General features: G+C 43.4%; 1 protein-coding gene across 1 annotated transcript in view; it reads left to right on the top strand.

The window, feature by feature from the left end:
• Positions 1–7188: 7188 nt before the first annotated feature.
• The window catches only part of LOC138747140 (syntaxin-binding protein 4), a 77274-nt gene continuing 68646 nt past the window's right edge, over positions 7189–15816 (top strand). Inside the window, exon 1 of the mRNA XM_069906109.1 lies at positions 7189–7270. Coding sequence (XP_069762210.1) covers positions 7224–7270 — 47 coding nt within the window. The 5' untranslated portion in view covers positions 7189–7223. The remainder of the gene's footprint in view (positions 7271–15816) is intronic.

Below are 15816 nucleotides of genomic sequence, written 5' to 3'. Positions count from 1 at the left end.
ACAGGTCATTCCAAAATGATAGAGTGAGTATGAGAAAAAGCAGCTTCTAATCATCCCAAAACTTAACCAGACTCGCTATACTGAGACATGGTAATATGATGATAAACTCACTGGACTAGTGTCCAGAATCCAGGATCTGGTGATGTGAGTTTGAATCACCAGACTTGATTAATGCAATAAATATTGATTAAAAAATTAATATCAGTAGCATGAAGAGGAAACTTCTGAATTTTGTAAAAATGTATCTGCTTCACTGAAGTTCTTCAGGAAAGGATATCTGCCATACTGACCAGGTTTCATCTATCTGTGACTCAGCTTGGCAAGCCAATTATTTTAAGGGAACTTGGGAAAGGGTAATACATTACACCTACATCCCATGGACCTATCAACATAATCATTCAGGAGCCTTGCCGTTGGGCGTGGGTGATCATGTCTCTCCATCTGTCATGATCTCTGACCCTCCGAATTGTAGTTGTTGCCTCCCCTGTTCTCCTTCAGTGAATGCTCCAACTTTGAGTTGAGACCATAGTCGATGTTGTATAATCATGGGAAAAATACTGTAGTGGTTTCTCATTGCCTTCTTCAGTTGCAGTGTCCATACTGGATGGGCAACCTTGACCACTGATAAGCAGATTAATCTGCTCAGTTTTTAGTTTCCAATTTGTAGAATCTGCTTGTAAAAAGCCATCCATCATTTGCAATCCATGGCTTCACGTGACCCTGACTGGGAGGCTAAACAGGTCCTACACCTTGCCCAAGGGTGACCTGTAGGCTTTCAGACATCCTTTCGCTGAGCAAATGCGCAGCATCGACAATGAATGACCTATCACAAATAAAAGAAATACTATGGTAGCAAATCTTCTGAATTCCCAAAGCCTTACCACATTCTACAATGGCATGTCAAAGATGGCATTAGTCAGAGGTACTCCATTTGCTTGGATTAGTACGACTTTAACATAATCAAGAAGCTTGTTGTGCAATTGACAGCCTGTTCGTCACCTGAAACATCTGCACACTCTTAACCTCGGCCACGATGTGGCTCCAGCATGCATCACTAACAAAATGCATCATGGGAACTTGATGGGATCTCTCAAACTCACAAATGTGAGTTCAATTCTTCTCAGCTCCCGTGGACAGGCTTTGTGCTCTTCACTTTTCCAAAAGATTGTTTTATTAAACAAAGTTCAACTAGGATTATTTTTTGCACTGGATTTTCACTGAGGAGATAATCCTCTCAAGCATTATGACCTAAGTGTTCCCTTTGGCCCCGTAATGAGATCAACATCCTGTGTGCTTTTCCAGCTGATGCTCTTCTTAGAGATCAATGTGAAGTCCAAGGCTGCCAATAAATGCCAAGGCTTTTGATCATCTGATCATACAAGTACAACCCAACAGCATTCTCCAGTCCTCCGTGCGAAACATGTAGATACACAACCAGAGCGAACATACATATAGACAAAAAAATGGATATGAAGGACAAGTATTTATTGATATAAATAAACAAATAAACATGGTTTTGTAGATATGAGAGTCTCGGATGGTTTATGTGAGCAGTTCCTTTGGCTGTTCAGCATTCTCACTGCCCGTTGGAAGAAGCAGTTTCTCACCCTGGTGGTGCTGGCTCTGATCCTCCTGTCCCTCTCCCCTGACGGGAGCAGCTGGCAGATCCTGCGTGCAGGGGGAAGGGGTCCTCAACAATTTTGTGCACTCTTTTCAGAAAACAATCCCTGTAGATCACGTCAATGGGTGGGGGGGGGGGGGTGGGGAGAGGGAGATTCCAGCGATCCTCTCTGCCCCTCTTCTGGTCCTGTGGTTTGACCTCCCATCCATTTCTCTGTAGCAACCGTACCGTACTGCGATGCAGCCAGCTAGAATTCTCTCTGTAGGGTTCCTGTAGAAGGTTGATATAATGGTGGCCGGTAGCCTTACCCACTTCAGTCTTCTCAGGACATGCAGTCACTGTTGTGTCTTCCTGACAAGTGATGAGTTGTTGTCCTTGCGACAGGTCACTAGTTAAGTGAACTCCAAGGAACTTAAGTCAGCTATGTCAGGCACTGGAGCATATAAGAATATAAAAACACAAGAAATAAGAGCAGGAGTAGGCCATCTGGGGTTCTAAACTTTCATGGGATGGTGTGAAAGGACTTTTTGCAGGGTATGTTTGAAATGCAAGCTCCCTCCTAGCTGTGCTTTCACTTGCAGGTTAACCGTTCCTTCAGCATTGCTGGTATTTCTGCAACATAAAAGATTCTATTGCAAGTTACTGCATGTTTATAATAATTCATGTATCTGGTCCATCGAAGTGAATGCCATTGGAAAATAGCAGGTTGATTTTGGATAACTAATCTAGATAGTTATTGAATACCTGTAGCCACAGTGGAAAAACCAATGGCAGCACTACATAAGGTACCATGAGCAGATTATTCACTTTGAGGAAATCTATCCAATCTCTAAAGGAGATAAAGAACTGATGAACTAATATGCAAGAAAAGCATGATCACAGGCATAGAAAATGTACTTGCCAGAATACTGTACATAGTTCTTTTTTCACATCACAAGATGATGATTGAATTTCCAGAGTATTTTGTTGGCTGTTGAATATCTTGGGATGGTATGAAGTTGTGCCCTCTTTTTGTAATTTCTTACACAGGATGTGCTGTTAAAAGTTATACTTCTCAGTAGGTATATATACAAAATGACAGCTTTGCAAATGTGAGGTACCTTTATTCCATTTTTAAATTTAGACGTGCACCTTCTGGCCCACGAACCCATGTCGCCCAAATACCCCAATAGACCTCCAACCTCTGCACATTTGAAGTGTGGGAGGAAACCCAAGTGCCCAGAGGACACTCATGCAGATATTGGAGAATGTACAAACTCATTGCAGGCAGCCCCGGATTCAAACCCTGGTCGCTGGCATTGCACTGATCATAAGATCAGGTGGTAACTCAATAAATATAATTAACACAAAGCAGTGCTACCATGAGGTTTCCTCTCTGGTTGATTCATATTATAATGTGAGTGATCCATGCAGTTTGTTTTAAAATTGAACAGAAACGTTTCATGTTCTTCAGAATGCCTAATCTGCCTGCTTCTATACCTGATGCACAGGAGCTAAATTAACTTAGCAGGACACACAGTGCTTTTATTTTGATTAAATCTTCTTTCATAATAGATTTACTGCTCCAAAGATGAGTGACTCCTTTGCACCTCTAACAAATAAGGCAGCCTCCGCTTCAAGTAAGAGTTTTGTTCCTGAGAACTCTCTGACAACCAATCTTTCTGTAAGTCAATGTAGGTCAGTGAGAGCAGGGGCAAGAGGAACTTTGGTGCGAGTTGGGATGTGGGTTTTGTTATCTCAATCCTACAGCAATGGTGTAGTTTATCATATGTAATTTTGTAAAATGTGTGTATATATATGTGTGACCTCCATATTGTTTGGGACAAAGACACTTTTTTTTCTTTATTTTCCCCTGTACTTCACAGTTTTAAATTTGTAATCAAACAATTCACATGTGATTAAATCACGCATTCCAAATTTTATCACAGGGTGTTTGTCAACATTTTGGTTTGACGATTTAGAAATGACAGCACTTTTTATATGTTGGTCACCTCATTTTCGGGCACCATAATATTTGGGACATAGCTATGTTATGTATATTAAAGTAGTCATGTTTAGTACTTTGTTGAATATCCCTTGCATTCAATGACTGCTTGAAGTCTGATTCATAGACATCACTGGGTGCTGAGTATCTTCCTGGTGATGCTCCTGCTTGTTTCAGTGCTTGTCTCCTTAAGTTTTTTCTTCAGCATATGGAAGGCATGCTCAATTGGATTTAGATTGGGTGACTGACTTGGCCCTTCAAAAATTTTCCAGTTTTTAGCTTTGAAAAACTGTTGCTTCAGTAGTATATTTGGGATTATGTTTGGAGGCATTTGCTCAAACTTGAGCAGATAAGATGTTTCTATACATTTTGCTACTGCCATCAGCAGTTATATCATGAATGAACGTAAGTACACCAGTACATGCCCAGGCCATAACAACCCTACCACCACGTTTCACACATGAGGTGGTAGGCTTTGGATCTTGAGCAATTCCTTTACACCGCCACACTTTGCTCTTGCCATCACGCTAATACAGGCTAATCGTGGTCTCATCTGTCCACAAGATCTTTTTCCAGAATTCTGCAGGCTTTTTAAATATTTCTTGGCAAGCTGTAATTTGGCCATCTGTTTCTGTGGCTAACTAGTGGTTTGTAACTTGTAGTATAGCCTTCGTATTTCTGTTCATGAATTTTTCTGCAGACAGTCATCATTCACACCTTCACACCTGCCTCCTCAAGACTCTTTCTAATCTGTCAGACAGGCATCTGGGGATGTTTCTTCATTATGATGCAGATTCTTCTGTCATCAGTAGTGGAGGTCCTCCTTGGCCTACCAGTCCCTTTGCAATTTCTGAGCTCACCAGTAGGCTTTTTCTTCTTCATGATGTTCCAAACAGTTGATTTTGCTTATCATAAAGTTTGAGCGATGTCTCTCACTATCTTATTCTTGTTTGTCAGCCTCATAATGACTCTTTTGACTTTCATTGGCACAACTCTGGTCCTCTTGTTGAAAAATGGCACCTACAGACTCCAAAGATGATCTAAAGCTAAGAAGCAAGCCGACCTATTTTATACTTCCACTAACGAAACCTGAGTAGTCGTAAACATCTTTGAAGTCAAATGTCCCAAAGATTATGGTGCCCCAAAATGGGGGAACTATGTATAAAAAATGGTGTAATTTCTATGTGGTCCAACCAAAATGTATACAAATAAAATTTAATAAAAAATGGACTGTGCACTTTAATTGCACGTGAATTGTTTGATTACAAATTTTAAGACTGTGGTGCACAAGGGCAAATCAAGGAAAAATGTGTCTTTGTCCCAAACATTATGGAGCTCCTGTCAATCCTTTCAATGCATTGAAAAAAGGTCTTGTTGATATTAATGCAGAAGATTCGCACAGGCCACTTTATGCTTCACCCACGAAATCAGATTTCACAAAAAAAATCAAATTAAGGAGGACTGTAAATTGGAAATTATCTGTCCCATATTTCTGAAGAGTGTCCAGCTACCCACATTGCATCGTTCTGCATAGTGGCTTTCATTTCTTCATCGATCTTCTGTGTGTTCACTCTAATTCTGCCCATAATTAAAGTAATGGAACATATAGTAGCAAAACACGAAAGCCTGCAGACACTGTCGAGGGAGTAAAACGGAGAAACTCAGCAGGTCACACTGCATAATTTATCTTTTTTCTTTGGCTTGGCTTCGCGGACGAAGATTTATGGAGGGGGTAAAAAGTCCACGTCAGCTGCAGGCTCGTTTGTGGCTGACAAGTCCGATGCGGGACAGGCAGACACGATTGCAGCGGTTGCAGGGGAAAATTGGTTGGTTGGGGTTGGGTGTTGGGTTTTTCCTCCTTTGCCTTTTGTCAGTGAGGTAGGCTCTGTGGTCTTCTTCAAAGGAGGTTGCTGCCCGCCAAACTGTGAGGCGCCAAGATGCACGGTTTGAGGCGATATCAGCCCACTGGCGGTGGTCAATGTGGCAGGCACCAAGAGATTTCTTTAGGCAGTCCTTGTACCTTTTCTTTGGTGCACCTCTGTCACGGTGGCCAGTGGAGAGCTCGCCATATAACACGATCTTGGGAAGGCGATGGTCCTCCATTCTGGAGACGTGACCCATCCAGCGCAGCTGGATCTTCAGCAGCGTGGACTCGATGCTGTCGACCTCTGCCATCTCGAGTACTTCGACGTTAGGGATGTAAGCGCTCCAATGGATGTTGAGGATGGAGCGGAGACAACGCTGGTGGAAGCGTTCTAGGAGCCGTAGGTGGTGCCGGTAGAGGACCCATGATTCGGAGCCGAACAGGAGTGTGGGTATGACAACGGCTCTGTATACGCTTATCTTTGTGAGGTTTTTCAGTTGGTTGTTTTTCCAGACTCTTTTGTGTAGTCTTCCAAAGGCGCTATTTGCCTTGGCGAGTCTTTTGTCTATCTCATTGTCGATCCTGGCATCTGATGAAATGGTGCAGCCGAGATAGGTAAACTGGTTGACCGTTTTGAGTTTTGTGTGCCCGATGGAGATGTGGGGGGGCTGGTAGTCATGGTGGGGAGCTGGCTGATGGAGGACCTCAGTTTTCTTCAGGCTGACTTCCAGGCCAAACATTTTGGCAGTTTCCGCAAAGCAGGACGTCAAGCGCTGAAGAGCTGGCTTCTGAATGGGCAACTAAAGCGGCATCGTCTGCAAAGAGTAGTTCACGGACAAGTTTCTCTTGTGTCTTGGTGTGAGCTTGCAGGCGCCTCAGATTGAAGAGACTGCCATCCGTGCATAATTTATATAGCAAAGATAACCAACGTTTCGGGCTTGAGCCCTTCATCAAGGCGTTGACATTTTGTCTATACCTTGATGAAGGGTTCAATCAAACATTGGTTTCTTTACCTTTGCTCTATAAAGTACACTGCTGAGTTTCTCCAGCCCTTGTGCTTTTTATGGAACACGTCCTCCACCTTGAACACAAGTTTGCGTTTCTGCAACTCACCTTCCCATCTTGATGAAATAATTATGGGAGGCAAATCTTCTGTCACTCGGGTCCCCGTTTCTTCGAACTATCAAGGGCCTGTGCACATTCAGGACAAAATAAAACTACACACTTAGAGGAAAAGTGCAAGCAATTCCCGGAATAACTTCCTGACTGGGCAAAGAAGTGTAGAGAAAGAAATGCTGGACGAGCGCCAGGAACGAGGTTGGGACTTAGCCCGTGTTTCTGTGTCAGCCGGGCTGCAGCCGGGATCTTGAGATCTGAGAAGTACAGCCACGCGTCATTTGCTGCCACACCAGGAAGCTTTTAGCAGGATCACCGGGTTTTGGGGGTGGGGGTGGGGGAGTGCTCTTCACCTTTTGCATTGCCCTCGTATCACCGGCAATGAATGCTCTGCCACACAGGATTTGCTTCTTGCACCAGCTTAATCTATTCGCGAAGATAGTGATAACGTGGATGAACTCCACTTAAATCTAGACGTATTAAACATCCCTAAGAACTGTCACATGGTCCAGTTGGGTTTAAAGCTTCAGCCTTGTATTGGCATTGGCTCTCAGCTTCCTGCTGCACCCCCCCCCCCCCCCCCCCCCCGCCGTCTTCCTGATGAATGTGTGTGTTGCCGGGACAGGATTCTGAACGAGATGCCAACCTTTTCAGTCCTCTACAAGGGAGCTGTGATTATTAGCAGGTAACAAGTCGAACTGTCCACCGGCTGTTCCGTTGGGTTTTCATGTCAAATCAGTCTTCAATTCTGTTGAAACCAATGTTAAAGCTGCCGAGGGCTTCAGTTTTGCTATGATTGAAACAGCGGGGGGGGGGGGGGGGGTTTATTTTGTTCTGATTGTTCAGCCGGAGCCGGGAGCTCGATTTTCACGCCCCGGTGTATTTTGGAAGCTCACATCCTTGGTGAGAATTCACCCTTGCTCTGAAGAGTGTCCAGCTACCCACATTGCATCGTTCTGCATAGTGGCTTTCATTTCTTCATCGATCTTCTGTGTGTTCACTCTAATTCTGCCCATAATTAAAGTAATGGAACATATAGTAGTAAAACACGAAAACCTGCAGACATTGTCGAGGGAGTAAAACGGAGAAACTCAGCAGGTCACACTGCATAACTTATATAGCAAAGATAACTCTGAACTCGCATTCTTCTCTCCCTCTCATTCCACTGAAGTCGAGAGAATGGATCTCGAAGACAGTGCCATCCACTAACAGTCGGTGCCACGGACTGGGGACGGAGAGGCAAAGGAAGGGTTCTGGGCGGCGGAGGGAATGGATGGGAGGGTGCGTGGCTTCTCGAATGAGGCTGAGTGACTTGGAGGGGGAAATCAATCAGGTCAAATGTATCTGGACAGAGCCACTCCATCTCACCATTTGTTCCTCTTCCCCCAAACCCGTTCATCTCACAGGCAGGTTGAGGACTCCCACCATTGATCTCCTTCTTTGCTCTATAAAGTCCTGCTGAGTTTCCCCGGCGTGGTGCTTTTAACTTCAGTCACGGCCTCTGTTTTACTCCATCTTCTGCAAAACCCTGCGCTCTATCTACCTACCCTGAAGATGTTATCCCGTGTGCGTCGTTAACATTTTAAATTTAGACGGGCCCTTCCAGCCCGTGCCGCCCAATTGACCTCCAACACCCCCCCCCCTCCCACGGATGTTTTGAAACCCACATAAACACGGGGAGAAAGAACAAACTCCTTACAGAGGGCGCCGGGTTCGAACCCGGGTCACTGGCGCTGTAACACGCCACCTTTATCCAATAGATCTCGATGAAGGGCTCAGGCCCGAAACATTGGTTATCTTTGCTATACCCGGGCTCCTCCAGCCTTGTGTTTTTATTTCAATAACAGAATCTGCAGATTTTCCTATTTTACTCCACTATTGACTCAACACCATTTCCCCATTCAATATTTCAGTGGTTTTTTTTGGGAAAAACCCAACACCCAACCCCAACCCACCAATTTTCCCTTGCAACCGCTGCAACCGTGTCTGCCTGTCCCGCATTGGACTGGTCAGCCACAAACGAGCCTGCAGCAGACGTGGACATTACCCCTCCATAAATCTTCGTCCGCGAAGCCAAGCCAAAGTTGGCGCAGCGGTCAGTGCAACGCCTTTACAGCGCCAGCGATCGGGACCTGGGGTTTGAACCCCCCGCTGTCTGTCAGGAGTTGGTACAGAGCGCTTTCTCCCCGTGTCTGCGTGGGTTTTCCCCAAGAGCTCCGGTTTCCTCCCACCGTTTAAAATGTACGCAGGGGGGAGAGGTGTAGGTTAATTGGGCGGCATGGACTGAAATGACCTGTTATCGTGCTGGGTGTCTAACTTTAAAAATTGAGTGTGGCAAAGTGGTGGGATTTGGCTTCCACCATATAAAAGCAGGATGTGACTTCCTTTCTCCCAGTTGATCATTGTTTAAATTATTCATCAAAGTTTAGATTGAATGGCTTCAGTTCCTCCATCAAGATGGCATATCATGGCAAAACCAACTTAAGATCCCGTATTGGCCAGTTCTGCCAGACGTACTGGGGAAATCTCTTCCTCTGTCTTTTTCATTTTCCCAGGTCTTCGGGTCGATGTCATTTTCTCTGTCGGTGACATGCAGGCAATACCTGTAGTTGCCACTGAAGCTGATTGTGGGGTCTCTCTATAATGTCAGTGGCCAACTCACTGGAACTCATTTTCTGCCACCAGAAGTGATGATCAGCTGTGCCTACCAATTTACTATTACATACTTAAATTTGCATAAATTAACAATTCAAAATAGTTTGCTAATTTATTTTAATACAACTGCAGAATGAACTTTAAGCCTCTCGAACTGTTTGGCAAATAGTTGAATCATGGACGTTAATGCACACTTAGCCCATTGGGGGTCATGCCCCTTGACTCAATTTGTTCTGATGCGACTCTGTGCCTACCAATTCTGCTGCAAAACAGGATAAGCAGAGCCTTGTCTTGGAAGAAACCTACCATGGGTCCAATAATGAGCAAAAGAAATTGTGTTTATCTGGTATGAGTTCCAAAACACTTTACAGCCCATGAAATACCTGAAATTTAGTCACCGTTGAAATGGGGCAGTTCAATGTGATAATGAATTGTTGATTGTCTCATTAATTTGTTCAGGTTACCAGTGAGAATACTTTGCTCTTCAAACCAGCACTCTTAAGACTGATATTTTGTTCGGGCACCTGCCTACACTTAGCTCATACTTTGATGAAGGTCTCAAGCCCGAAACATTGGTTATGTATCTTTTCCTTTGTTATAAAAAGTACACTGTTCGACCTGCTGAGTTTCTCCAGCATTGTGTTTTTACTTCAATCACTGTGCTGGCGGACTTTTGTGATTTATCACTGATATTTGGATCCTGGTTTAATGCTGTATCTGAGTGGAAGAACCTTCAAAACTACAGCACACTCTCAGCGCTGAATTGAAATGTTGGTATAGATTACATGTCACTGCATTTATAGACAGCGATGAGATTATCTGGTGCTAAGCAAGTATTAATTGCACATTTTATTATTCCTAATAGTGCAGCAATAAACCTCTCACAAACTGACAATGAAAATTTGCAGACAGTGTGAGGTTTGCTGGAGAAACTCAGCAGGTAAAGCAGAGTATTTTGTGTAGCAAAGATAAAGATACATAACCAACGTTTCGGGCTTGAACACTTCATGAAGACATGAGCAAAATGTGGGCAGGTGCCTGATCAAAATGGTAGTGGGGGAGGGGCCAAATTTGCCATCAAATTGAACTGTTTTTAATCTATGCATGAAGCTGCTGAGCACCATTCTCAGCTCATCTGTAATGAGCTGAGAATGTAATACTCTCCTGGTTAAAAATGCTGATATTCATTATGATGGGACCTTATTAAGTATTAGGTTGGAAGCTCTGGACAAGAATGTGCATTTGTCAGTCTCTGTTGCCAATTTAGTGATTGCACTCCATCATGAGTCAATTACAGTACCGAGGATGGATACGTAGTGGTGCGAACGTCAGGGAAGTCACATGGGCCAAAATTCCACTGTCAGGCAGCTGGAAAACATGTTTCTACTCTGCCTGAACCTAATGTAAAGTCAGGTGATAAATAAAGGTGATAAATAAGACCACAAATGGACCTAGAAATCCATTCCAGGACTGCCGGGTGCAGTGGCCTCTCATCTAGGGTTCAAATTCGTTATCGGTTAATCCTTCATGAGCAGCACAGAGGGCCCAGCTAATACAGTTTCTGTCGCCCACATTCATTCCTGACCCTTGGTGCTGTCTTTATGGAGTTTGCATGCTATCCCTGTTAAGTGTGGCTTTCCTCCCACATCCTAGAGATGAGTTAGTAGGTTAATTAGCCATAGTAAATCATGATCAGGATTAATTGTCACGAACAAGTCATGAAATTTGATGCGGCAGCATCAAAGTGTAAATATGCGTGTTATAACCAGCTTACAACTATATATAAAAAAATAATAACAATAAAAGGGCACAAAAAATAAGGCGGTGTCTTTAGTTCACTGATTATTCAGGAATCTGATGGCAGTGGGGAAGAAACTGTCCTTGTGATGCTGAGTGCTCGTCTTTAGGCTCCTATACCTTTCCCCTGATGGTAGCAGAGCAAAGAGGGCATGGCCTCGGTGGTGAGGGTCTTTGAGGATAGAGGCTGCTTTTTTAAGACATCACCTTATGTAGACATCCTCGATGGAGTGAAGTCTGGTGTCCGTGATGTCGCAGGCTGAGTTAACAACCCTCTGGAGTTTATTCTTGTCCTGAGAGTTGGCACCTCCATACCAGACAGTGAGGCAACCAGCCAGAATGCTCTCCATGGAACATCTGTAGAAGTTTCCGAGAGTCTTCGGTAATGTACTGAATCTTCTCAAACACCTCACAAAGTATAGCTGCTGGTGAGCCTTCTCTGTGACTGCATTAATATGGAGGCTCCAGGGAAGATCATTGGAGATGTTGACACCCAGGAATTTGAAGTTCTTGACCCTCTCCACTACTGAGCCCTCAATGAGGACTGGGTCGTGTTCCCCTGACTTCCTCCTGAAATTGGTCCTAGCTTGATGATGAGGGGTAGAATCTGGGGGCAGCTGCTGGTAATGTGGGGAGAATAAAAGTGAGATACGTGTTGGGCTAGTGTGAAAGGTTGATGACCAATGTCAATGGCTTCTGAATGGAATTATGACAACATGTAACGGCCAGGCCATTATGGCAGTAAGGATACTTCAGGTGTCTTTATGAAGATGACTACTGCTGATAAAAGTGGAGGCTGTTACTTTTCACCACTCCCTCCACTAGCAACCAGGGACCCATCCATCCTGCAGCACCCAAATCTAATGTCATTTATCAATGGTAAAATTTAAATGTATTCTGAAAATAAATCCAACAAATAGGTGTATCCAATACGTGACTATCTGCAGTTGGGATGTTAGCAGTGTGAAACAATGTGAAGATAGATGTATCATTGATGCACAAGTGTGGATGGAGTCAGAGCTTAGTGAAGACATTTATTGCACAAGTACAACCCGACGAAACAGCATTCTCTGGTCCTCAGTGCAAAACACGCAGACACACAACCAGGCATAACATACATAAAGACAAACAATACATATACAGGCAAGTATTCATATGTACAAATAAATAAATACTCATGACTATGAGAGTTTCACAGGGTCATTGCGAGCAGTTCAGCTTTTTCACTGCCCGTAGGAAGAAGCAGTTCCTCAGCCTGGTGATGCTGGCTCTGATCCTCCTGGATCTCTTCCCCGGAAGGAGCAGCTGTGTGCAGGGTGGAAGGGATCCTCAACAATTTTGTGCGCCCTCTTCTGACAACAATCCTGGTAGATCATGTCAATTGGGGTGGGGGGTGGGGGAGAGGGAGATCTTTGGTAGTGGTCCTCTCTGTCACTCTTATGATCCTGTGGCCTCCGATCCATTGCTCTGCAGCAACCATAGCACGCTGGATGCAGCCGGCCAGGATGCCCTCAAATAGAGCTCCTGTAGAAGGTTGACATGATCGTGGCTGGTAGCCTGGCCTGCTTCAGTCTTCTCAGGAAGGGCTTCCAATTTGAACATGAATTGCTGTGGGGTATTATAATGGAGAGTAAGGTTGTGACCGTGAAATCAAGACAACATGGCAAAGCCTACACGTTGACATGAATTTGCCAGTCTCTTCCTGGGTAATTCGGAGCCAATACACAGCAATGTGGAAGCAATTGGGAGACATGTCCATGCGAGGATGGGTGTGTGACAGCAAGGCTATTGCTGGTCTTTGTTGCTGTTGATCTGCTAAGAATTGGGGCTGGATTTGAGCAGCAACAAATTGCTTGTCTTCTGTTGGTGCGCTAGAAGCATCGTACTTTAATAGCAAAACAAAGAGGCCTGGTAATACTATCTTATTTACATGATAATCAGTTGTTGGCAAAACTCAGCATGAAAGGTGACTTCAGATCCTAAGACATTGGTTTGATGATCTGGTTGGATAGAACATTAAAATATGATCTGACCACAGACAGTCTGAACCTATCTGAGTGTGAAGCCTTATCATTTAATACAGAGAACATAGAACGTTGAACGGCACAGCGTAGGAACAGACATGATGCCCAAGTTAAAGGGAAACTTTGCTGTTTGCATGTGATTCATGTGATCTACATCCTCCTATTTCCAGTATATTCATGTCTATCTCAAGAAGCATTTGAAATGCTACTTTTGTACCTGCTTCCATCACTATTCCTGACAGCTCATTTCAGGAACTTACTGCGTTTAAACAAAAAAGTGCCCTGCACATCTTCCTTAAACGAAGGAGCAAGAAGATTCTTCCACTGTTCCTCTTCAGGAGCTACACAAGCAAGGGGCCATTGGAAAGACCAAGATAAGTAAACCTCAGGTAGAATCTTATTTATAAAATTTGCAAGACAAAAAAAAAACAGAAGCAGGAATAGACACTTCAGCCCTTTGCACCTGCTCCAGAATTCACAACCACATTGCAGTGTTTCTTCTTCTCTGTATTCTCCACCATACTTGCTCCTCCATATCTCTCCCACACAATGGTGTTGATTCATAGCCAGCTGCTCAAACTAAACAGATTTTGTCATTGATACTCTCTGTAGAAAAAAAAACTCACCCCTGATGTCTCCCCTAAACTTTCCTCCCTTCACTTTGTCCAGATGTCCTCTAGTGTTTGCTACACCTTCCCCTGGGAAAAAGGTGCTGGCTGCCTATCTTATTCTGCCTCTCATAATCTTGTAGACCTCTATGAAGTCCCCTCTCATCCTTTTTCGCTCCAAAGAGAAAAGTCCCAGCTCTGCTAACCTTGCCTCATAAGACATATTTTACAATCTAGACAACATCGTGGTATATCTCCTCTGCACCCTCTCCATTACTTCTCCATCCTTCCTGTAATGAGGAAACCAGAACTGAACACAATATTCTAAGTACGGTCTCCAGTTATTTATAGAGCTGCAACATTACCTCACAACTCCTGAACTCAATCCCCCGACTAATGAAGCCCATCATCCCACAGGCTTTCAAAGCCACCCTATTAACTGTAATATTGTCTGAAGTAGGCAAGCAGACTGTGAGGTCTTGGCAGATACTGGTCATCTTAACTGGGGGGGAAAAAAATCTAAGGTACAATTTCAAGCCATGATTTGAGTCTCCTGGTTTAGATCCAGCTGAATTTCTATTTCCTAGGACTTTTAAGTAAATTCAACACTCAAAATATCTGACCATTGCAAAGTGGTAATCAACAAAGTTCATAGTTTTTTTGTTACTACAGGGTATGTGATGGATACTTGGAATGAACTGTCATAATTTTCAGTGGAAGGAAAGACACTGTAATAATTTAATTAGGTACAGTAGGTATTTTTGGATGGAGGAATTAAAATAACCCGGTATGCTATTCTCAACCATAAGTATCCTTTAATCTTGTTATATGCCACCTATAAGGTCACTTCTCAAGGACACCAGTCTAGAAGAGGTGGTGTTTTAAGAAAGCAGCCTCTATCTTTAAGGTCCTCCACCACCCAAGGCCATGCCCTCTTCACTCTGCTACCATTGGGGAAAAAGGTACAGGAGCCTCAAGACGAGCACTCAGTGGCACAAGGAGAGCATCTTCCCCACTTCCATCAGATGCCTGAATGATCAATGAACCACAGACACTGCCTTACTTTGACTTTTCTTGTACTATTTTTATTAATTTTTGTAAGGTGGTTTCCACGAATGTTTGCATTGTGATGCTACCGTAAAACAACAAATTTTGTGACTTGCTCATAGCAATAAATTTTGACTCGGATTCTTGCTTAATTTCTCAGTACCTGGTTCCAACAGCCCGACTGCTACTTGTTTGTCTAACTGACCACACGTGAACACAGTGGTCAGTGAGATGTGACTTCCTCTCACTTGTATCTGCTCTCTTTTGTTGCACAGAACAATTTTCGTGCTTTGCAGATTCCTGTTGCACAGTGATTTGGGGATACAGTAAAACCCCTGGTATCCAGCACCTACAGGGATTGGTAAATGGTGGATAGGTATATTTTCCGGTTGCTTGAGACTTACTCTTACGCTCCCTAACTAATTCACTTGCATGAAAAATAAACAGTTTAGAAAATAAAAAAAACTATACTTAACTGAACAATTTTCAATTGCTTAAAGCATTTTACTTTATTTTCAGTCATATTCTTTGAAAACATTTAATTTACCCCGATCTCATCTCCAAATTTACAGATAGAGTCTGACTGGGATGACTCTTACTTAGCAGTGATAAGGAGACACTTTAAAAGAGTCACCCCAACAGCGAGCAGTATCCTCCTGTTGTCCATTGCCATTGGTGTTTCACACAAGTTTATTCAAATAGCTTGCACAAACAAAGCATGACCAAGGCCCTCTGCTGTCTGAATATTTGCTACCATCTCACCAAAGATTTATGTGTCATTTCAGGGAACGTTTACTTTTACAATTTTAAACTTGTGTATTTTTACCTATTATTTTATTGTTATTTATTTTAATGATTAAAATTTATTTTCATCAGTTTTTTTGCCAGTTGTTTGAGGCTGCTGGTTGCTTGCATTCTGGATCCCAGGGGTTTTACTGTACCTAAATTATGGGGTATAAAGTAGACTGTGGAGGTAAACAAGACAATTCCTGACGAAGGTCTCAGGTCCAAAACATTGTATATTCTTTACTTCCTATGGATGCAGCGTTTCTACAGCACATTTGTTGCACAAAATAGACTTCATTGTGTCATATTGTCTG

Source organism: Narcine bancroftii, chromosome 12 (genome assembly GCF_036971445.1).
Source record: "Narcine bancroftii isolate sNarBan1 chromosome 12, sNarBan1.hap1, whole genome shotgun sequence".
NCBI classification, from domain to species: domain Eukaryota; kingdom Metazoa; phylum Chordata; class Chondrichthyes; order Torpediniformes; family Narcinidae; genus Narcine; species Narcine bancroftii.
This window is presented reverse-complemented; position numbering and strand designations above follow the sequence as displayed.